This window comes from Elephantulus edwardii, unplaced genomic scaffold (assembly GCF_000299155.1).
Source record: "Elephantulus edwardii isolate Elephantulus edwardi_28Jun2011 unplaced genomic scaffold, EleEdw1.0 scaffold00054, whole genome shotgun sequence".
Taxonomy (NCBI): domain Eukaryota; kingdom Metazoa; phylum Chordata; class Mammalia; order Macroscelidea; family Macroscelididae; genus Elephantulus; species Elephantulus edwardii.
Genome location: NW_006399804.1, coordinates 10319439 through 10345068, shown reverse-complemented (window position 1 = coordinate 10345068; position 25630 = coordinate 10319439). Strand labels below are relative to the sequence as shown.

The 25630-nt window shown below is 36.6% G+C and overlaps 1 protein-coding gene across 1 annotated transcript in view; it reads right to left on the bottom strand.

Annotated features, from left to right (window-relative positions):
* Positions 1-25630, bottom strand: part of GPR158 (G protein-coupled receptor 158) — a 570604-nt gene that overhangs the window by 84732 nt on the left and 460242 nt on the right. The window contains 1 exon segment of the mRNA XM_006887106.1: positions 19601-19710. Within this exon segment, the coding sequence (XP_006887168.1) occupies positions 19601-19710 (110 nt within the window).

Sequence of the window (25630 nt, the reverse complement as noted above, 5' to 3'; positions counted from 1 at the left end):
TTCATTTCAATGAACATCTACAGAGATTTTGGAATTCCATTCATTCATTGTTGCACCCTTCTCCCCGCACAACACCCCCCCTTGCCCCCATTTGCGCCTCTCCTTGAAAAGCAAAAGAAAAACTCCCTCATTGGTACACAATCCCCCCGCAACTCCCCAAACCCCACCCCTACCCCCAAATATAATCCACTCTGCAACCCTCATTGCACACTCCTACGATAAAAATAATGCCCTAAAATATAATACTATACTCAAACAAATATGAAAACCTTGAGGAAATGGACAAATATCTAGAAACACACAATCTACCTAAAGTGACACAAACCGAAATTGAACATCTCAACAGACCCATTACAAAAGAAGAAATTGAAAAGGTAATAAAACAGCTTCCAACCAAAAAAAGTCCTGGACCAGACGGATTTACAAGTGAATTTTATCAGACATTTAGAGAAGAACTGTCACCAATTCTATATAAACTATTTCAAAAAATAGAACAAGATGGAACACTTCCAGACTCATCCTATGAAGCAAACATATCCTTGATACCAAAGCCAGGAAAGGACACCACCAAAATAGAAAACTACAGGCCAATATCTCTTATGAACATAGGTAGTATGTGATATTAAAATATTGTTCAATGATTTTCTCATTCTGTTGAATCACCTTTCTTGGGAATGGGAACAAATATGGTCTTTTTCAGTCAGTCAGCCAGATTTTGTGGCAGAGACTGGTGATCATGTCTTGGTCTGCATGTTAGTTGCAACATGTCAATCGTTAACCCATTGATTCCTAAGGCCTTATTTTTTGCCAGTGTCTTCAGTGCAGCATGAATTGTAAAAGATCATTACAAAGACAAAGAAAAAAGACCAAAATGGATCTCAGAAGAGACTGAAAATTGCCTTACTGTGTCAAGAAGCTAAAACAAAGGGAAGTGATGACAAAGTAATAGACGATTTCCAAGGGCAGCTTGAGAAGACAAAGTATAATAATTGAATGTGTAAAATACTGGAGTTGCTAGATATAAAGGGAAGAACATACTTGGCAATTTTCAAGCTGAAAGGACTGAAAAACAAATTCAAATCTTGAATTGCAATGTTGAGATATGATATGGGAAAAATCTTGAAAGATCAGGAAGCACCAGAAGATGGAAGGAATACAGGTTCACTGTACCAAAAATAATGGGTTGATAATGAAAAATTTCAGGAAGTACTATATGAACAAGAGCCAATGAAAACGAAAACAGAGGTTTAAGCTGCACTAAAGTCTTTTTTAGTGTAGAGGAATTCAGTTTATTTTTTGTGTGCTTATCTTGTACCCTGCAATGTTTCTATATTCTGTTAATTCCAGAATTAACAGCTATTGGTTTTTTTTTCTATAATTATATTTTATTAATTTGTGTTTCCATGTCAAGTAAAAATAGAGACAATTTTTATTTCTTCCTTTCTGTTTGGATGCCTTTTATTTCTTTCATGTATTATTTCTCTGGCTGGGACCCCCACCATGATGGTAAATAACAGTAGTGATAATGGGCATCAATCTCTTGTTCCCATTCTCAAGTGGAAGGTTTTTAGCCCTTTTCCCCGCCGCATATAAGGTGTACTGGTTTTACATGCCATTAATTATGTTAAGATATTCCCCTTCTGTTTGTATTTTGCTGAGAGCTTTTATCAGTAAAGTGTGTTACAGTTTATCAAAGGCCTTTTCTTTATCAGATAACTTGATTCTATGTTTCCTTTCCTTTTCTTTATAAGCATTTATAAGAAGTATTATGTTTATTCTCTAATGTTGAACCACTCTTGTAGAACTGGCCTGAATCTCAATTGATCATAATGGTTGGTTTGGGTAGGTCATGTTTTTCTAGGGATTTGTCAACTTCATACATGTTTAAAATTTATTGAAATAGAATTTTTCATAGCTATAATCTTTATCTATTTGACCAGTTGTGATGACTGATTTAATTTATTGGTTATTTGGCTTTGCTATTCCCCCTCTCCCTCCTTTGCCAACCTAGCCAGTGGGTTGTCTATTTTAATGATAATGGAAAAGAATTGACTTCTGGTCTAGTTAATTGTTTTTCTATTTGCAATGTAATAATTTCTTTATGCCCTAATGATTGTTATCCCCCCCCAACCCCGTAGCTTTTCACATCTTTTGCTCATCCTTTATTTGTTCAAATAATTAAGAATTAAGTTAATGATTTTAAGTTTTGGCTTGGTTTTGGTTTTTTGTTTTTGGTTGTTTTTTTTAAACTCTTTGTCCAAATTTCATATGACTATCAATCAAAAGGAGCTATCTATCATGGCTTAGGTTAAGCAGAATTTAGCTTTTAAGATGGTATGCTTGGTCTTTTGCACATTAAAGAGGTCCTAGCTAACTGGCTTGCCCAATTTAGTATTTTTTTTATTTGATTGCCACTTTCATGGGTGTTAATTGTGGTGCTCTGAGATCCCAATAATGCTAATGTTAGATTTCTTAATGGAATACACGTTTCTTTTTGTGTTGGTTTGCCTTTTTTTTCTCTTTATATGTGATGAGTTCAGTTATTTTATCTTGTATTTCTATAGTCTGTTCAATTCTATTGGGTTTAATTTTTTAAAAAATTTTCTAAATTTTATTTATAATGGTTTAATTACAAAGTTTGTATACGTTGTTTTTCACACCGAATCTTCCCCCTTTCTTTACCCACCACACCCTCCACGCATAAAATTGTGTAACCCTATGGTTAAGCACCCTTCTCCCCTCCTTGGGTCCTCATACTCATTCTACAATAATGTCTTTATGAGACTGAGTTAGTTCGCCTAGCATAATGCTCTCCAGTCTCTCCCATGTTAGGTGGTAATTTACAAAATCCTTGCTCCTGCTTGTTGCATAGTATTCCATTGTGTGAATGGACCATAATTTCTCAATCCATTCCACTGTTCCTCTTGCTTAAAAAAAATATTCAGATGTCTAAGTCTTTATTTCCAGTAGTAGTCTTTGGTTTTACTTGTTTGTTTGCTTTTAATATCTTCAATTTCTTCAAGAGTTTCTTCTATTTTGTTCTTTCATTTGTTTCATGAGCTCTTTTTCATTTTGAAGAAAACTATCAATTCTTCACTTTATTCTGCCTTCCATAGGAGATAATTGCTCCTCTTTTGTTTTTGATGGTTCCTTCTTCTCTTATGATTGTGTGTGTTTTACTAACTTTTGTTGAGCTTGGAATATTTTGTTATCTCTTTCCCTATCCCCAACTCTTTTGCTTCTAGTTTATTTATGTTTATTGTAGTGAAATTTTCTGGTTGGGCATTCTAGTGGTTTAATGTTAAAGTGACATCTGCCTATTGAAATATCAAGACCTGTACTCAGCAGCTGCTCTATGGGAGAAAGATTCAGCAGTCCGCTTCCACAAAAGCTTACATCCTTGGAAACCCTGGGGGGGGGGGGGAGGTGAGGGGTCCCAAAGCCTTGTTCTTCACTATAAGTCAGAATGAGTCTATGGCAGTGAGTTTATTTTATTCTGAAACCCAAAAGGTGGCACTGTTATTTTGTTATTTTTAGTTAATCTTGCATTGGTGATTTAGGAATTCTTTATGCTTGATCTCTGGAATTCAGTGTTCATAGGCCATGGCTTAGTTGTTCAGAGAAGCTGCCCTAAGTGGTAGGGTTCAACTTTCTTGGTATGATAGTGGGTGATTTACTGTCTCTCAATAGTGTCCCAAACACAGACACATCCATAGTGCCCCAATGTTTCCTATTCTTTGTGCCTGTCACTTTGATGTACCTCCTTCACTCTGCTCCCCTTGCAGTTTCTTCTGGTTCCAGAGTCCATCATGACTTAGCAAGATTCAATAGCACTCTCATGCAGTGTCATCGTCTTCTGTGTCCCTTGTAATTATATGACCCACAAACTCCCAATGCCAATTTGAACTGCCTTAAAAATGTTAATGATTTATGTTTTCTTGGGTTCACAATCAACACCCATGGTAACAGTAATCAAGCAATCAAAAGATATGTCACAGATGCACCTTGGTCTTTAAACTAATATCCTTGCATTTTAGCATTTCGGGGAGGTCCTTGATAGCAGATTTACCCAATGCAGTGCATCTTTTGATTTCTTGACTGCTGTTACCATGGGTGTTGATTGTGGATCCAAGTAAAATGAAACAGATGACAATTTCAATCTTTTCTCCATTCATTATCGTGTTGCCTATTGGCCCAGTGGTGAGAGCTTTTGTTATCTTCATGTTGATTCAATCTATTTTGAAGGGTAGATCTTTGATCTTCTGCAGCATTTAGTCTTCTTCACTTTCAGCAAGCAAGGCTGTGTCATCTCTGACCTCATGTTGCTTTTGATGTTATGTCATTATAATTACCGTATGATCAACAGAGATGGTTATATTTTGGTTCCTGTGGATTCAGTTTCATTTTCCTCAGCTTTAGCCTGAACTTGCATGTGAGTAGTTGGTGGTTTGATCCACAATCAGCTCCAGGCCTAGTTTTCACATATGATATTGAGCTTCTCCAGTGGTTCCTTCCCCAGATGTAATCGATCTGATTCCTATGCATACCATCAGGGTTTTCAGAGGCCTGCTATTTTGGAAGTGGATGGCCTGAGATTGTTCACAGCTTTAGTTTGCTTGGCTCCACGGTCAACCCTCTTGGCAGCAGCAGCCAGGAAATTAGAAGACGTATTACGACGGGAAGGTCTGCTGTTAGGGACCTCTCTAAAGTACTCAAGAGCAACGGGGTGTCTCTGGAGACTAAGGAAAGGAACCATTACTTCTCAGAACGTCATCTACCTGCCAACCTGTGAGCAGCCTCATCTATATATTGTCATTGCTCCCCCACCAACTCTTGTAGTGATCGCCTCCCCTGAGGGTGTAATCTCCAGATGCTTCAACTATGGACATGTGGCTGGATGTTGATCAGCGTCTTCAACACCATGAATAGCTGTGTGGCCAACATAAGGAGAACTAACCAGACTGTAGTGACGACAGTGGTGAGGTGTAGCCAGAGGGACAGCAGGCTAGAGTGCTTGGGACTGGAACCTCAACACCAGAAAGGGAGAAAGCAGCAGCAGGGGAAGCAGCACACAGCCTTTGGAGCCAGAGGTATCTTGCTGTTGACTGAGAGAAGCTGCTTGGATTAACTGAAGGACTGTGTCTTGCTGTTGACTGAGAAGCTGCCTGGATTAATTGAGGGGCTATGTCTTGCTGTTAACCTGACTTGGAACTGTTATTTATTGAATCCAGACTTTCACTGTGTGATATCCCTTGCCTTCTCATCCCCCACCCCCCTTGACTCCCTAGCAAACCCCACATATGTGAGTGAAAAAAAAGAGATTCTGTGAAAAAAAAAAAAAGACATGTCACATTTGGAAAATATGCTATCAAGAATCTCTTTAAATAGCTAAAGAACTAGGATATCACTTTAAAGACTTAAGTGTGCTTGATCCAAGTCATGATCTTTTAATTGTTTCTTATGCATGTAAAAGTTGATCAATGACTAAGGGTGATAGAAAATGAATAGCTGCCTTTCAATTCTTTATAAAGAATTGTGCTGTTGGAGGAGAGTATAGTCTACCACATGGACTGCCACAAGAACAAACGAGTCTGTCTTTGGGGAAAGGGAATCTAAGGTGCTCCTTAGAGGAAAGAATTTGGTCTCACATACTTTGGTCATGTTGTCAGGAGAGACCAATCTTTGGAAAAATACTTCATGCTGAGAAAGGTTAGAGAAAGACTCGATAAGATGGACTGACATAGTGATAGTAAAAATGAGCTCAAGAATATCAGATAGTGATGATGGCGCAGGATAGAGCAAGCTTTAGCTCTGATATTAACACAGTCATTATGAGTTGTAACCAGTTTGATGGCATATAATAACAACAACAACAACAACAAAAAATGGGTTAGCGCTTTTTCAAATTAATTATTTGTCTATGTTTCAAATTTGAGGTTCAACCAGATCCTGTATCAAAATGTTGTGTGTTTTTGAGTCATAACAGACTCTCTAGTGGCTTTTTAGAGGCTGTACATTGCACAGAAGAGACTGGCCATCCTTCTCCGGGGAGCAGCTGGTGGTTCTGAACCATGAGGCTTTGGGATTGTACTGTAACTTCTTCCCACTAGGCCACCAGAGCTCCTGTATCAAAATAGATACTTATGAACAGCAATCCTGATGTTAGCAGGTAGGATCTCCAATTTTCTGAAAGCCATCTCCTCTTCCTCCTCCCAATTTCTAGGCTAAACATTATTCTCTAATATTTCTACTAATATTGCTCTAATATTATTTAATAATATAATTATTCTCTAATATTGCTACTGTCACATGTTTTGAGATATTAGTCTGTGATTGACTTCATTTGTTGTTCAGTGAGTCAGTTCCTGGGAAAGCAAGTAGAAGTATTCACTCATTTCACCATTTTGTCTTGCTTCCTCCTAAACTTTTAATATCTGATTTAATGATTCACTATCTGCTTATTGTTAGACTGTAGTAAGCTGTAAGTTGGAAATAGTGGAAAATGAGCAGTATATCTCAATATAAATGTATTTCTATGAAAATACCTATTCTTAAGTTTTGAAAACTAAACATCTCTAGAGCAAAGGAACTTAATTGTTACAAAAATGTCCTATATTTGCAATATTGCTAGAGCATCAAAAGAACATGGTTTAGAAAACAAGTGTTTATGCCAATTTAAGATAAAGGACATATGATATAAAGTTATGTAGTTGTAAGTAGTACTTTTTAATCTTTATTTTAGAGAATCAGCCATTGTACCAAGGACTTACTCACCCATCTTTCCTTACAGAGCTAAGGTCCTACAACACACTCTTTTTGAGTGAGGAAAGGTGTACATACACTTAAGATAGTCATTAGGCAGATAAATTAATATATTAATCAATTATTTTTAACTCTGGAAAATCTCACATTTGAAGCTAGTGGAAGGGAAAAACAGTTGAAGCATGATAATCAGGAACTAAGACAAAGGGGGCTGTGATAAAAAGACAAGTCTAACAAAATCTCTCCTTTTCTGCAAAAGAATTCTTTTATATGCTTAAGTTGAGATATAATTTATATAATGTAAATTTCAGCATATTGACAATTTTAAAGTTACATTTTAGTGAGTTTTAGTATCATCACAATGTTATGAAATCAGAATATATTCATTATTTTCAAAAGAAACTTTGAAATAATTAAGCAATCATCTTCCATTTCCATATTCTCCAACCTCTGACAACTACTACTTTTCTTTCTGTTTCTGTGGATTTTTTTTTCAATCTACTTTGGAAATTTCATGTAACTTAAATGCTGTCTGTGTTACATAGAAAACCACTGAAGGATTTAAAACAAAAGAGTAACCAGCCAAGTTAGATCTTGCAGTGATTCTTAATAGAATTCAGGAGAGTGTTCAGACTAAGACAGTCTAGTAGGAAATTCTTAGATCTACTTCTGAAAATAAGGTGATGAAAGCCTACATGGGTCACAATGATCTGATCTGTAGTCAATTATGGATATTATACAAGGTTTGGGAACACTATATTCCATGGGCCCACAATGAATTGAGGATTGACTTGATAGCAGCTAACAATGATGAAAATTAGCATACACACAAAGTAATCCAGAATATTATCAGGTGAGCAAATTGAGGTCTGGTTCAAGCAAAGAAACTGTGAACCATACCTTCTGGTAGTTTGAATCCACAAATGGTTTCATAAAAGAAAGATGGGAAATTTCCTCGTGTGACTTAGAATCTCAGAAACCCAATGAAGAGTCAGCTATCACTTGGCTCTGACACAGTGGCAGAGATTTTTTAGCTTGAGCATTACATTCCTTGTTAGTCAAATTCAATGAATTCAACTAATTTGAATTGAATACCTGAAAATACTAAGAGCTAGCAGAGTAACTGAAGTCCAGGTGAGCCAATGACCTATCAGAGCATGTATACCATATGGCAGCAGAAGTCTAGACCCTGCCTTTGGGATCAGACAACATCAGGAAGGTGTCACCAGCAGGCAAGTGGTACATGCAAGCAGGTTGCATCAATAGACAGTTGCACCACAGCCTTCAAAATAGGTTCTGTGCACTAGCATGGTACATTCCACCCTATTTCTTTAATGAATGGATTATGAAATTTATATTTGTTGGGAGTCAAATGACTTTTTATTTTTTTCTTTCATGAAACACCATTTAAATATTATATTTAAATACTTTCTATGGAAATTATTTCAATCTCAATCTTAGAAACCCATTTAGGAATAAGAGAACCAGAAACTCAAGTTATTTATAAATATTTTTTCCTCCAGAATTTTAAAAATGCCAGTGCTACAAACAGCTCTAAAGTATCAAATTAAACCCTTAATTTCCTAAGAATTAATCTTGAGCATGTCTATTTTTATTGCATCCAAATTGTGGATATGTGAGGGAAGGTATAGATGTTTTCTTACAAGTCACATTTTTGTGACTTTAGAATTTGTTTAGCTACCACTGCAAATAGTACACTTGTTGACAGGGAAAAACAAACCTTCCTCAGAAGATTAAGAATGAACTCCCTTTTTCTTGGTAGAATTATGATTCTCAAGGATGTCACTATACACAGTACTCTCACTTAAATACATTTTATATTCCAGAGTTGTTGTATACCATAATGTCAGAACCAACCTAAAGCTTACCCTTAAGTGGGATTTCAGAGTCACTAAATTGCCCTTCGTCCTTCAGTGGAGCAGTTGGTGGATTTGAACCTTGTGTCTTTGCCTTGGCTGCACAATTACTTACCACTAAGTTACCAGAGAATACCCAAGAGTAGGCAGCCAGTGAAGATGGAAAAACTGCAGTGAGCTCAACAGAAAGGCAGGCCTATATTCTCTAGTAATCAGGATCCATATGCTAAATGTTTTTTCACTCCCAAGTTAAAATACAATGTTCATAGGCATGTGTTCTAAGGATGCTTTATTTCTATATTATTTTGGTGGAGGTGGGTAAATTGTCACACCATTATGAGTCATAATTCAGGATCATTCTTTTTGTATAGGGACAAATAGAAATATTTTAGAAGAATTTTGTGCATGCTCATATCCAAGCTTTACCACTGATAGCAAAGATTAGTCTGATTTTACTCTAATACATGAGGACTTAATGCATGTTTAATAATCTGTTAAGGACAAGTCTGCATGGAGTCTATTCTGACTCTAGTGACTCCTCAATGGCTGTGCTTTATAACATGCTCCAATGGCAACACTTTAGATATTTTCCTAAGACTCCTTCCCTAATTTCTTGCCACCTAATACTAAAACCCACTGCTATTGATTGTATTTCAACTCACACTGTTATCACAGATTAATTTAAAGGAATCAGTCTTCATTATACTACTCATTCTTGTTGTTAGGTGCCTTTGAGTTGGGTCTGACTCATAGCTACCCTATGAACAAAAAATCTGAACCCTGTTCTATCCTCACACTTCCTGACACACAAGAGCCCATTGCAGCAATCTCTGTGTCAATCTTCCTGGTTAAGGGTCTTATTCTCCTTCACAGACCCTCCACCCATCTCAGCATCATGTCCCTTCCAAAGGAATAGCCTCTCCTAACAACATGTCCAAAATATGTGAGGTGAAACCTCATAATTCTTGCTTCCAAGGAGTACTCATGTCACACCCTCTCCAAGACATAGCTGTTTGTCCTTTTGGCCATCCATAGGATGTTCAGTGCTCTTCTCCAGCACCACAGTTCAAAGGTGTCAATTCTTTTTCTGTCACCCTTATTCACTGTCTGGCTCTCAGATACATAGCAAGTAATCGAAAAGACTCGCCTGAATCAGTTTCACCTTAGTCCTCAAACTGACATCATTATTCCTCACTAATTTGGAGAGGTCCCTAACTATACTTTCCCAGTGAAAAGTGTCTCCTTATTTTCTAACTCCTGGCACCAAGGGTAATTGTGGATCCAAGTAAGATGAAGCTGTTGACAGTTTCAATCTCCTCTCCATCCATCATGATGTTGCCTATCAGTCCAGTATTAAGAATCTTTGTTTTCTTGACATGGAGATGCAATCCATACCAAAGACTGCGTTCTTTGATCATCTGCAACAATTACTTCAAGTCCTCCTCACTTTTAGCAAGCAAGATTGTGTTACATGCATAACATATGTTATTGATGAATCTCTCTCCAATCCTGAAGCCACACTACTCTTCAGAGTCCAGCTTCTCAAATCATTTGTTCAGCATACAGATTGAATAGGTGTGGAGGGAATACAATCCTTACATACTTCCTTCTCAGTTTTAAACCATGCACTATTCCACTGCTCTATACACACAACAGCCTCCTGATCCGGGTATAGTTCAGCATGAGTGCAATTAAGTACTCTGGGACTCCCATTCTTCTCAGTGTCAGCCACAACTTGGTATGATCCATACAGTCAAATGCCTTTATAGTCAATAAAGGACAATAGATGTTCTGGTACTCTTTTCTTTAAGCCAGGATCCATCTGACATCAGCAATTCTATCGCTAGTGCTACAGCCTCTTCTAAATCCCTGGAATTTCTGGCAGTTCCCCTTTTTGAGTGATCTTCAGCAGTATTTTGCTTGCATATGATATTAATGATATTGTTTGTTAGTTTCCACATTCAGTCGCATCACCTTTCTTGGGAAAGGGAACAAATATGGACCTCTTCAAATTCATTGGCCAGACAGCTGTCCTCTGAATTTCTTGGCATGGACTAATGATTATATCCAAGGTTCATCTTAATTGAAACAAATCAATTGCTATCCCATTGATACCTTGGGCCTTATTTTTGGCCAGTGTCTTCAATGCAGCTTCTACTTCCTTCTTCATTACCATTGGTCCCTGATCATACGGTACTTCTTGAAATTTTTAAGTGTCAATCAGTTCTCTCATACAATGGTTCTGTGTATTCCTCTCCATCTTCTTTTGATGCATTCTGAGTCACTTAATATATTGCTCATAGCAATGTATTTCTATATTGCTATACACAGCTTAATTTTTTTTTTTTCATTTCTCTCAGGTTGAGAAATGCAGAGAGGCTTCTTCCCTTCTTGTTATCCAATTCCAGCTCTCAGCATATTCTTAGAGTCTCCATATTGCCAGAAGGAGTCCCTGGGTGTAGCACAAATTGTTAAACAATGGCTTACTATGGCCTGAAAGATTCCAGGTCCAAATCCATCAAAAAGCACCTCAGAAGTAAAGAATAATACTGTGCTTCTAAAAAGTCACAGCTTTGAAAAGCATGGAATCCACACTTGCGGTTCTCTTGGGTTGGAATCAACTCAATGACAATTAACAACAATGGCATATATTGCCACATACTTTATTTTATTCTTTTGCTATTTTAAATATAGGGTAGTTTACTGTATTTTGTGCCTTTATAGGATAAATACAATAAATGAATGCCTCCTATTCTCTTTTCAAAATTTACTAGGAAGTAAAATATAAAAAATAAACCTTCCCACAAACTGTAAATATTTGGTGCTAATGAGCACAGTAGAGAAAGCTGCTATGCATTGTATCCAGAGCAAGGAGTGCTGAATAATGCATGAAACAAAAATCTCTAGTCCACAGCCAGAAGAATGCTTTCATAGCTTGCTTAAATATTCATCTTTAAAGTACTACCAAAAAAAAGTCTTTTGTCTTTTGCTGTTAGCCTTAGGAAGAGGAAAAAGTAACGTGTTTTCAGAAACTGTTGAACAGGGAACGGAAAATGTTCTTTTAGCATTAAAATTTTAAATCTCTCCATCATTTTCCATTTAAAAACATTTCCTTATTTTAACTCTTGAGACTATATTTGGTTTTTTTTCTGAGTTGTCTTTCCAAATTTCCATAAAATAAGGAAGCTTTCTGTAAACCCACAGAAGTGCTGACTGTTCTTTAAGATCCACCCTGCCACAGTTGTGTACTAGGTCCAACTGATCCCTGGTTACTTCAGGATATTCCTTTTTAGAAATGAACCTGCTTCTCTTTTTGCCTGTGTCAGCCCTATTTCTTTACCAATCTGTACTGAGCTAGCTAAATCCTGTACCTCCCCCTCTCCCCTTTCTTTCTCTTTCTCCAGAGAGAAACAGTTTCGTATTCAAATAAACTACATTACTTTTGTGGTATTCCAGATCTGGGATAGTGGGAAGGAGCTGTCCTTGTGCAGAGATCGAGCAATTTATTGTCTGCAGAAAATTTAAGGCAATAGTTAGATCAGCTAAGATTTGATATATTTTTTTATTATCATCATGTGGAGATGATTCTAAACTATGCCAGTGATCAAATACTCTTCCCTGAAAGGATAGATCCTCACCATACCCAACTTGGTACACAACAGTGTTGCTTTATTCATAAGATTATGTTGTAGTTTTTCTTTGACTTGATAGGGTAGTCTTTGGCTGTATGACTCTCATGTTGGAGAGAGAGGACTAAAGAAAAATATGAGTGAGCTGGTAAAAGTGAGCAAAGTTTTTAAATCCCCACTCGTGGCTACCAGTATTATGTCTGATGACAGAGTAAGTTCCTATTCTTTCATAATATTTGCTTAAAATTTTTCTGTTTTTCAGATGAGGGAGAGAATAATTTAAAAGCGATATATGATAGGGTATTATGGTTATCACAAGTCTAGAATTAAGGTCGCATAGTGGAGTGTACTCAGGGTGGTGGTATACCAAAGAAAGAATTTTTCTTTTACTTTTCAAAGAGATGAGGGAACTGGGGACGGGGTGGGGAGTGGGGTGGGGTGGTGAGGATGGGGAGGGCTGGGCAGGAAGAAAAGTGCAACAGTGAATGAATGGAAATAAAAAATCTCTGTGAATGTTCATTAAAATTAATAAAATAAAACTTAAAAAAATAAAAAATGAAAGAAAATTTTCTGTTTTTCAAGAATTCTGTAAAATCCTAATTCATCAGTGAGAGACAAAGAAGGGAAAAATATTCAGCAAATCTACTGAGCCTTGAGAAAAATGACTTATGAAATAAAACAAAAACTTAGGTCTTTTTTATGATATATATATAATTTTATTTATTTTTTTTGTTATTAATTTTAAGGAAAGTTTACAGAGATTTTGAATTTCCATTTATTCATTGTTGCATTTTTCTCCCTGTCCACCACTCCCCCCAATTCGCTCTTCTCTTTGAAAAGTAAAAGAAAAATTCTTTCATTGTTATACAATCCCTCCCCCAAATCCACACCACTGTGCAGCTTTCATTGTTGACTTCAGTCATGATAATAATACCTAATCATATATCCCTTTTAAACAGTTCTCTTCTTCATCTGCTTTAATATAATGCATATTATTTACCTCCTCTTTCTCAGCCTCCTCTCAACCCCAATGTCAGTCCCGTTTTATGCCAGTGGCACTATGCAATATTTGTCCTTTTGTGCTGAGATATTTCACACAGCATAATGTTCTCCAGGGTCACCCATTTTGTATAATATTTCATTTTTTTGTTTTCAATGCAACATAGTATTCCCCATTATGTGAATATGACAGAGCCTCTCTATCCATTTGTTTGTTGATGGGCACTTAGATTTTTTTCCAACTCTTTGCTATTGTGAACAAAGCTGCAATAAACATGGGTGTGAATATATCTGCTTGGATGGCAGTTATGGTTTCTTTAGGGTATATTCCAAGAGTGGAATTGCTGGGCCAAATGATATTTCTATTTGCAACTTTCTGAGAAAACACCATACAGCCCTCCATAGTCATTGCACCATTTTACACTCCCATCAAGAGTGAATAAGGGTCCCAGTTTTTCCACAGCCTCGCCAGCATTTGATGTTTACTACTTTGTTAAATTTTGTTATTCTTACTGGAGTGGGATGATAACTCATAGTTGTATTGATTTGCATCTCTCTTAGAGCTAGGGATTTTGAACATTTCTTCATGTGCTTGTTGGCCATCTGATTGTCTTCATTGGTGAACTATCTGTTCATATCCTGTGTCCATTTTTCAATTGGGTTATTTACCTTCATCTTGTGTGGTGCTTGAGTATTTTATAAACTCTAGATATAAGTCCCTTGTCTCACATGTCATTACCAAATATTTTTTACCAGTCTGTGGTTTCCCTTTTTATCCTGTTGGAGACATTTTTGGATGTGCATAGGGATTTGATTCTTAGAAGGTCCCATTCATCTATTTTATCCTCTCCTGGTTGTAGAATTTTCAGGATGCTTGGAAGACTGTTTATGCTGTGAATTAGGAGTTCTCCCAAGCTTCTCTTTAATGAAGGTTATAGTCCTAGGTCAATGATCCATTTTGAGTTGGCTTTTGTGTATGGAGTGATGTGTGGATCTTTGCTTGCATTTTCTGCAGACAGTTTTCCAATTTTGCCAACACCATTTGTTAAAAAGGTTGTCATTTTCCCCCTTAACTGATTTCATCACCTTGTCAAAAATCAGTTGACCATAGGTAGATGGGCTGATTTCAGGATGCTCAATTCTATTCCATTGATCTTTGTGTCATTACCAGTACCACCAGTGCCACACTGTCTTGGGGTCTTTTTTTTAACCTATATTCTCAAAGGACTAAAACATTTATGTAGCAGAACTAAAAATTGTTTTAGAATTCGCACTTTAAGATGTAGATTTACTTGTTTTCATTTAAAAAAAAAAAAAATAGGCCGTGGCATCATCCTTTAGGTTATGTTACCTTGATCCCTAACACTACCATAGGTCAGATCTTTCAAAGTAGTGTTTTTTAGGGTTGGTGGGGGTTTGGTTTTTTCCATTTTAAAATTTCCTCATATCTTCCCAGAGAAACTGCTTTTTGCTCATTTTAGCTGTAGTTACCTAAATTCTTATATTTTAATACTGAGGACAGTTTCATAGATAAGGTATACACAGGTCATTTTACAGTTGTAAGTATTGAATCTCATATGTTAAGGAAATTTATTTTAGATTGTCTAAGTATATAGTGGAAGAGAGCTGAAATTAAAATTCTTCAGGATTTATACTTTTCTTCATTTGAATTGCCACAAAACACAAATAAATCTTTTTTTCAAGGCCCCATGTCTCTTTAGTCTGAGAAATATTCACCAAAGATACCCAGCTCTCAGAATTTCCATGCTTTCATTCATTCAAAAATATTAGAATATATGATATTGGCAAGGCACAACACTGGATATGGGGAATACAAAGCTCGTTTAGCCAGTCTTTTTTCAAGAAGCGCACATTTTTCCAGCATTGTTAACTATTCAGTATATAGGCTTAAACGATATTAGTCAAATTCAAGCAACAAGGGAAAAGAAATGCTGAGTGTCATAATAAAGCCATATGGTTCAGGCAGGATAAGAATAATTCAGCTCATTAAATTAGAAATAGTTTCTACTCAATTTAAGCCTTCAGTGGGGAACTCTCCATTGCTACAGCTTCTGGAAACATATAGTCGGAGAGAAAACAGTTTTAATTCCAATCTTTAAAATAAAAACATGATGAAGTAACCTAGTTTTCCAGGTTTCAATCATTTGCATTTTACTCTCAAGATTCCTCTGAAAACTGGACATGCCAATATTTTCTTTAAATTTATTTCTATTTCTCTTTACTAGTCAAAAACATTTTGAAACAGATTTATGTTGCTGTGCTAAATGGTGATCTTTTTTGCACAACTAGATAATAATATAAAAATAAGCACAGCCAACATAGTGAATCCATTTTGTATACATAATATTGGTGGGAAAGCTCTGAGCCAGTTCTGGGTCTAGAGTCTGATCTCTTTGTTACAAAGAAAGTTTAGAAACTACTGAACAAGTATTAGAGACCTACTAGAGTTAAAGCTGCTCTGAAAGAATTGGCAAAAAACAAGGCCCAAGTACTTGATAGTCACCTGACCTTTTGACTAGAAGAAATCTATATTTGTTCCCATTACAAAGAAAGGTGATTTGAAGGAATATGGAAATGATCAAACAGTATCATTGATATCACATGCAAGCAAGACTCTGTTGAAGATTATCCAAAACTGCTGGAACAGCACATCAACAGAGAACTGCTTGAAGTGCAGGCTGGATTAGAAGAGGCCATGGCACTAGGGATATTATAGCTGTCAGATAGATCTTGGGTGAAAGCAGAGTACCAGAGGAATGTCTATCTTTGTTTCATTGACTGTGCAAAGGCATTTGGCTGTATGGATCACAACAAACTCTGGCTAATTCTGAGAAAAATGGGACTCCCAGAACACTTGATTGTGCTTAGGCGAAACTTATTCTTGGACCAGGAAGCAGTCATCAGAACAGAGCAAGGAAACACTGCATGGTTAAAAATTGGGAGGGGTGTGCATCAAGGATGTGTCCTATTTCCTTATCTTTTCAGTCTATATGTGGAACAGATTATCCAGGAGGCTGGGCTCTATGAGAAGTGTGGCATCAGGATTGGAGGTAGACTCATCAACAATCTGTGTTATGCAGATGACACAATCCTGCTTGCTGAAACTGAGAAGGACCTGAAGCACTTGCTGCAGAAGGTCAAGGATTTCAGCCTTCAATAAGGATTGAAGCTTAACATCAAGAAAATAAAGATTCTCACTAATGGGCCCATAGGCAGCATCATGATAGATGGTGAAGAGATTGAGATTATTGACAGCTTCAGTTTGCTTGTCTCTACAATCAAGACTCTTGGTATCAGCAGGCAGGAAATTAAAAAACGAATTGCATTGGAAAAGTCTGCTATCAGAGACCTCTTCAAGGTACTGAGGAGCAAAGATGTCAGTCTGGAGACTAAGGTGCACCTGATACAGGCCATGGCCTTTGCAATTACTTGCTATGCAACAGAGAGCTGAACAATGACTAGGGGTGATAGAAGGAGTGTTGATGCCTTTGAACTGTGGTGCTAGAGAAGAGTATTGACTATACCATGGACTACTAGGGGAAAAACAAGTTTTTTCTCTAGAGGGTGAAGCCAGGCTGCTTCTTAGAGGCAAGGATTCTGAAGCTCCATCTGACATACCTTGAACATGTTACAAGGCAGGATCAGTCCTTGGAGAGGAATGTCATGCTTGGGAGGGTGGAGGGCCAGCGCAGTAGAGGAAGACCCTTGATGAGTTGGATTGAATCTGTCACTAGGGTAATTAATGGGGATAGGTTTGTCAGAGACAATAAGATTGGCATGGGATAGAGCAGGATTTAGGGCTGTTGTACATAGGGTCATTATGAGTCACAGGTGACTCGATGGCACATAACAACAACCATGACCACCCAACAACAGTGTTGTACAGGGAAGGGTCAGAGGTAGACCCTCAACAAGAGCTAGGTTGACACATTGACTTTATCACTGAGGTAAGTTATAGTGGAGATCATGAAGATAGTACAGGACAGGAGAAGGTTCAGATGTGTTGTTCATAGGGTCATAATCAACCTGATGGCATGTAACAACAACATTATTAGCTCCATACTGATATTTCTCTTGGAGAAACCCCAAAAGGATTAAAAAAGGAACATATATAGACATAAATTTCTCACTGTATTACTTAATATTATTTATACTCTATGTCCCAGCAGACATTCTCTAGGAGACCCTACTGTTCCACACACATTAGAAAACATTCCCATAAGCAGAGTGAATAGGAGCATATCTATCTGAATGATTCCTGGTGATGTAGTGAATAATGTATTACGTTTCAGACCAAATGGTCAGAAGTTCAAATTCACTCATTGCTCTGCAGGATGAAGACGAGCAATTTTCTCCTTCAAAGTTATACAGCCTCGAAATCTGATTGAGGGTCATTAAGAGTAAGAACCAACTCAACTGTAATAGGTTTGGATTTTCCCTTTTTGGTTGATTTGTGGAAAGACATATCAGGGGATATGTGGGGATAGTTAAATACTCTACACTTCGCAAACATATCACACCAAACTTACCAAACCCACTAGCTGATCCACAGGAGAAAAAAAATCTGGCAGTTTACTTCTGAAACCCTACTATAGAGTCTCTATGTGTCAGAATATCTATAGGTTTAGGTATATGTTGAATGGAGCTTCCAGGTCTATATGGAAAATTAATCAACTATTATGTATCAAACAGCACCAGTGTGTTAGTCATGTGAAAAGTACTGGGCATAACAATTTCACTTCAAGAAGAAAGTAAGTGAAAGTAAAGAAGACAAGTAAGCAAAATATTAAGCATTTTAATTATTAAAGTAAAGGATGTAAAGTGCTAGGCTGATAGTAGGAAAAGGTCATTTTCAAGAATGAAGAGCCCACCTGTTCTTTCAAGAGTTTCTAGAAGGTTTAAGGCCCATGACAGGCTGTCATTGATTTCACAATTCCTTTAGTGAACACTAGTTGAAAAACAGCTACTAGGTAAGGAATGGAACATAAAAGGTACTAGAAGAACAGAAGAACATAGTGGCTTAGTGTGCTGTGATATAGATGGGCTAAAGTGGGAGTCTGAACGAACATAAGCTATTGACATAATTCTTTCCTTTTGGTAAAAGCTGAAGGCTATAGTTTTTCCAAAATTTAGAGTTTAAACTGATATTTTAAATTGGACCTATTCAGTCCTTTATCCTTTGTAATCTCTCACAACAAAGGATTCTTTAAATCCAAATATTGGTTGGAAGAGAGTATTTGTTTTTTTTAAAAAAAGTATCCTTGAGCACTCTTGAGTAATTAAGGTGTCAGAAAGGTAGAAAAAGACATGGATATTCTTGTGTAGAAGAATCTGTACTTATCATAGAACATAAGAAAAAGAAAAGATTGAAATGGAGCATCCTTAAATAAAATATATATTCTGGCAACTAAGATCAACTGGTCTATACAAATTAGCAAGAAATTATAGATGCCTTACAGTGGAAACCAAAATATTTAAAGACTACAGTTTTATCCTGATTTAGAAATATATTTTCATCTCCAATGCTCACTGGCTCCACTCACTACACTGAGACTTTGTTTAAAATATGTGGGGGTGGGGATGGGGGAAGGTAAAAGACTGACTTGAAATGATTTCTCACCCTTCTAAACTTTGTAGAAAGGTAATTTATCACTTGTTGCTTTCATACTGACATTTACCACATACATTTTTAAAAATAGATTGAAAGTCAAGGACCCTACTCTCTTGGAACTAATTTCATTTATGCAATATCAGCAAAATGTAACTGGAGCATGGTACTTCATTTTGGGGAATAACTTTTGCCACATAAGCATATTGCTGAATTCGTTATATGGGTCAGTGAAGGAGAAGACGACCCTGGACCAGGTGGATTGACACAGTATCTGCCCAATGGACTCTATTGTTTCAGGAAATGTGAGGATGGCACAGGATAGGACGGGGTTCATATCTGTTGTTCACAGGTTTGTTGTGGGTCATACTTGATGGCATCTAACAACAACATATTGACTTTGAACATGTGTTACTATTAATTCCATCCTATTCCCAATTTGTAATACTGTTTTACACACAAAATTTATCTTTATTCAGGATTTACACTTTATAAAAACTAATGACATAACCTTGTTCAAAGGGTTCAGTTATAGTAACATTATTCTTAATGAATTAAAAAGTATTGCATTAAGTATATATATAAAATCATGCTATTTAAATTTTTAACAAGCCGCTTAAGTAGTCAACCTAAATTATACTTGTGTGCTAAAGGAAACACTATGATCCCTCCATGGGAATGATAACTAATGAAACATGCGATACCTGTGAAGCTTGAGGGTGACCGTTCCATAAACAGTAGCAAAACCCAGAAGACGAACCCATCTTAGAAGAATACAGCGAAATGTGCTTGGCTCAAAGTACAAAATAACAACCTGAGGAGGTAAGAAGAAAAAAGACCTTCAGGCTTAACTGATGACCCAGAGAGCAAATACCAGTAGTTCATGATGCGATGTTTTATGCATCTAGATTTTACTATACACTCACCTGAACAATACTTTAAAATATTATCTTGACTGTTCATTTCCCATATGAGGAACCATTGAATTTGTCTACACTAAACTCTTAACATTTGCCTTTTAGGAGCTTCTAGTAATTGTTTCTAAGTTTCACACTTACTTCTCCTTAATTTCCAACATAGGTAAGCCCAGCAATTTTCATTGCCATTGTCTTACTCAAGTCTTGCTTACTTCATCTCTCACACTCCCTGGAATACCATTCTAAGATATCTTTGCTAAGAATACCCTATATTTGAGCCACAAACTATTTATTACTCTACTTATTTATTACTCACTATTTATTACTCTATTTATTTCTTAACTTAGGAAGTGACTCACTCTGCTCACTCCAGACTTTTATTCAACAAATGTTAAAATATTTATCAGAGGCCAAGGACTGTGCTAGGGACATAAAGGTCAATAAGAGACAAAATTCCCATTTTCAAGGACCTACCTGGGAAGGTAGACATATAAATAAGGAGTTGTATTAAAAATGCACAAAAGCTGTGACAAACATCTGTTTAGGCTCTATGGGGCCACACAAGAACAAATGGCCAATTATGGGCAAAAGGTATATGCAGGTACTACCTTTCATATATTTCTGTGCGGTTTTGAGCAAGTACTCAGAGACTAAGAATTATATTGGCCCTGCTTATGGATATGTGCCAGGAACTAAAGGACTGATTTTTCTGAAAGTAAAGTTTTTATAACAGACCATCTATCCACTTCCAAAATATTGGGACTTATTTCTGGCTTTTATTTGAGAGATGTTCATATTGAAAAACAAAATAAAGCCAGGGAGCATGAGGTAGATAGAACATTTCTCTGTAATAGTGTAAATTATGATAATCTGATACTCCTTAAATGTTTCTACTAAAGGTAGTATTATCAATACATTCTAGTTAATATCTACAAATATTAAATTCTTAAGGAGCAGGATACATTCTAGTTAATATCTACAAATATTAAATTCTTAAGGAGCAGGAAGAATACTAGATAAAGTACCAAAGAGAAATGGAAAAATGAAGAATGGTTACAGATAGAAGAAGTGCTTAAGGGTACTTTTTACATTTTTGGAGAGAAATTATTTTCCCTTTATATACAATATCTACCTTCAGTCTTCAAATTAATTAGGTAAATCTAGATGGGCCAGGACAGAACAGAGTGCAGATCTGTTGTTGTTCTGTGGGGTTGCTATAAGTCCTACTTGACTCAAGGGTGCTTGACAAGGATAAAAAGCTCGAGTTCTAGATGGTGAAGTGCTTGTTTGAGAACTGAAAAGTCAGCAGTTTGAATCTGCCATCTGCTCTGCAGGAAAACCAATCAGCTTCTGTAGATTAGAGCCTTGGAAACCCTAAGGGGCAGTTGGACTCTGTCCTATAGAACTCAAAGGGGTTGGAATTGATTTGACAACATTGGGGTTTTGGCCTCTGGTTTTCCCTCCCATGCTGAAGATACACCGCCAAAGGTTTTCTTTCAGGATTTAATCTACCAGAAAATTGTCTGTAGTCAGCCAAGCATTCATATAAGATAAACAAACCTTTTAGTTACTATTTTCACAAAACAAGTTAAAAATTCTATTAATTTGTTTTGGTTCCTGTATTTTATACACACAAAATTTGTACACGTGTCCAGTGGTACTTAGGAGTTCTGCACAGCAGGCTCTATTGTTTGCTAAGGAATTTGAGCAGAAGAAAAAAGGAAAAATAGTGATAAGAAATAATGAAGCCTTAATAGAAGATTAAAGGAGCATATACCTTCGTTCTCCTGGCAGAAAAGTGACAGGGTTTGTGTGTGTGTTTGTTTTGTTTTTTAAAAAAGAGTGATAAACACCTACCTAAAGACTAGAATGTACAGAATCAGGAATATTTCTACTAGAGATGGCCTTTTCAGCAGAGCCTATACACTTCTGAGAATTACTGTTAAGTTTTCTATACTACACCAGAAGTCTGAGTGTCTGTTTCTGTTGTTATTATGTACCCTCAAGTTGGAACCATAGCTGAACCTTCAGTAGGTTTTTTGAGGCTTTCAATAGCATTAGAGGATATTTACCCATCTTTATCCTAGGGAGTAGCTACTGTTTTTAATCTCTTGTCATTGGGTTGGTAGTGTAACTTCTTACTGCTAGATCACTAGAACTTCCTTCCTTTCTTTCTCTCTCTCTCTCTCTCTTTCTCCCGCCCCCCCCCTTCTCCCTCTCTCTGTGTGTCTGTGTGTGTATGCATAAGTATACTATTATTCTTTTAAAGGAATTACTTCTCTTTCCATGTTTGGTAACTATACATATATCTTCAAATTTTTAATTCACAGGTGAGAACCTGAAGCCTTATTACTGTACATGAATTGCTGAATTGGTCAGGATTTAATATGTCATTTTTCAAGTATAGCTAAAATAAAAATTAAAAAAAATAGAAAACAAATTTCTAATGGACCTAATAAAGTATATAACTGGAAATATCTCAGTTCATGGGCAGAAATCTTATTTTTTTGCAACTTTTTAAAAATTATCATTAATTTTAACAAAAATTTACAGAGACTTTAGATTTCCATTCATTCATTGTTGTACTTTTCTACCTGCCCCCCTCCCCACACCAGTACACTTTTCTCTTTGAAAAGTAAAAGAAAAATTCTTTCATTGTTTTACAATCCCTCCCCCCAGGTCCACTCTACTATGCAGCCTTCGCTCTGGACTCCTATCATGACAATAATACCTAGTTACATATCCCTTTTAAACTATTTTCTCCCTCATCTGTTTCAATACAGTATACATTATTTATCCCATCTTTCTCAGTCTCCCCTCAACCCCGATGTCAGTCCTGTTTTACAACAGTGGTACTATGCAGTATTTGTCCCTGTGTGACTGAGATATTTCACTCAGCATAATGTCCTCTAGGGTCACTTATTTTGAATAATATTGCATGAGTTCCTTGTTTTTCAATGCAGCATAGGATTCTATTGTGTGAATATTCCACAGCTTCTCTATCCATTCATTTGTTGATGGGCACTTGGGGGGTTTCCAACTTCTTGCTATTGTGAACAAAGCCAGGATAAACATGGGTATGCATGTATCTGCTTGGGTGAGAGTTATGGTCTCTTTGGGGTATAGTCCCAGAAGTGGAATTGCTGGGTCAAACGGTATTCTATTTGCAACTTTTTTGAGAAAGCGCCACACCACCTTCCACAGTGGTTGCACCATTTTACACTCCACCAACAGTAAATAAGGGTTTCTCCACAATCTCGGCAGCATTTGTTTGCTGTTCTATTCAATTTTGCTGTTCTTACTGGGGTGAGATGATACCTCATAGTTGTTTTGATTTGTATCTCTCTTAGAGCTAGAGATTTTGAACATCTCTTCACATCCTTTTTGGGCATCTGTATGTCTTCTTTGGTGAAGTGTCTGCTCATATCCTGTGCCCATTTTTCAATTGGATTGTTTACCTTTATCTTATTGTGGTGCTCAAGTATTTTATAAATTCTAGATATAAATCCCTTATCTGATATGTCATTACCAAATACTTTTTCCCAGTCTGTGGTTTCTCTTTTCACCCTGGTGGAGAAGTTTTTGGATATGCATCGGAAATCTTATTGAAAGACTGTGGGGCTGAGTAGTGTGGTGAATGAAGAGCGCAGGATCTGGGTCCAGTCTTCTTGGGTTACAGTCCTGACTCTATTCTTTATTCATTCTGTGACTATGAGAAATTATTTAACCTTACCTTGCTGTGTTCCAGTTTATTGTTTGTAAAACTGAGACAATACTACTACTTCTGCATTGGCTATTTTGAAGCTTAGATTAAGTAAGGTTATGATAGTGTCTGTTAAGCAGCTAGACTTGTAGGTCAGTAGATGGTATAAGCAGTTTGCACTTGAACACTAACTGAAGGTTCATGGTTCAAAACCATTTAGAGATGTCATGGGAGTGCAGCCTGAGTCTGCTCCCATAAAAAGGTACAGCCAAATAAACCCAATAAAACAGTTATACTCTAACACATGAGGGCACCCCGAGCTAGTTTCGACTGCAACAAAATTTGTTAAGATAGTTGATTGTATTTATGTTTTCCTCTGAAAGTCACCATTTTCACTGCAGGGTAATTACATGTTATCACATTAGTAAAACCTTCTCTAATCATGGTAGGCACTTCTTTCAAAATCTATACCCATTTTTTACTATGTACTTTTTTCTACTTTAATATTTCAGTTATATATATATATATATATATTAATCTTTGCATCAAATGGTGGCTTTGTGGTAAGGAATTGCACTGCCAACTCAAAGACATGTCATTCAAATTCATCATTTGGTAAGGAGAAAAATGGGCAATCTCCTTTAATGTGATTTACTGTCTTTGGAAAGTTGCTGGAGGGTCAGCTATGAATCAGTTCTGACTTGATGGTACATAACAGTAACAACTTTACATCAAATGTCATACATTAAATGTATGTTTCTGTTTATATCTCACAGAGAATGCTTTACACACAAAAACACACATTAAACAATTACTCAATGATCTATTTTTGCTAATTTACTAAAGGAAATATTATCTTCATGACAACAATTTGAAATGTCAGGTATTCATGAATCATTGTGATCCTAATTCACACATTTGATACTTATTTACTTTGTGTGAAGCAGCAGGGAATTTGAAAGTCATAAAAATAAATCAGACGTGGATTAGGTTCAACATTATAACTCAATAGAATGGATATTGCATGTAAATGATTTAAAGTAATTGTACAGTCATGCCAAATATTTTTGCAGCTTTTACTATATAATTGTTCTTGTTAGGTTTCTCAAGTCAGCTATGACTCATAGTGACTCTGCTAATAACAGATCTATTCTGACAAACGTGGAGCTGAAAAGAATTGGGGTCAACTCCATTGCAAATAAAAAGAAAAACTTGTGTTTTACAAAAAAGGAAATAGAAGTAGAGAGAACTCAGGTGGCATATTTATATCATACAGTGAAAATGGTTGGAGAAAGGATCAGAATCTACTAATTAGGCTTCAGAGTTCATTTGTATAATACATTGACTTAACTCTCTAAACTGCCCTGCTGAGTGGTTAAGTAACAAATGCCATTATACTGAGGAGTGCCTTATAATGGGATTCAGAGGAAAGAGAAACCACTTTCAGTTGACACAAATCAAGCATCTGGGAGGGCAGGCATCTGAGCAAGGATACGAAGGAACAGAGTTTAAGAGTGTAAGCAAAAAGAATAGTGAGAAACTTCGGGGCAAGGACATGGTGTTGAAAAGCTTGGAATATGAAGTATCTGTGTACAGCCAGATCTACAAAAGAGAAATGAAAACAGGGCTTTAAAATTGATATGGAGTTTGACCATTGATAGCTTTGAGCAATATGATGAAAAATGCTACTTTAATTCCATGAACACTTGGACTACCATTAAATTCTTTGATGTGAGGTCAGAACTGTGTTTCAAGGAGCTAATCTTGCAGTAGGATGTACGAGGATGGCTGGGCTGGGAAAAGGGGGGTAATGGAGAAGACACCCTGAATTCATCATCTACATCAAACATTTTTTTTCCTTGATCTTATCCCATCATCTCTCTTCATTTAATTCCCCAAATGACAGCTAGCATAATGTTTCTAATTACCTCATCTTCTCTGATTAGAAATGTTTAGTTGCTCCCATTGCACTTAGAGAAAATGGAAATTTGTTTAAAATGTCGTGTTCCTTTCACAACCTAAAAACCGAAACAAAACAAAACACAAAAGCCCACTCAAACTCACTGCAATCAAGTTGGAACTGACTCATAGCTGACCCTCCCACAGGTTTCTAA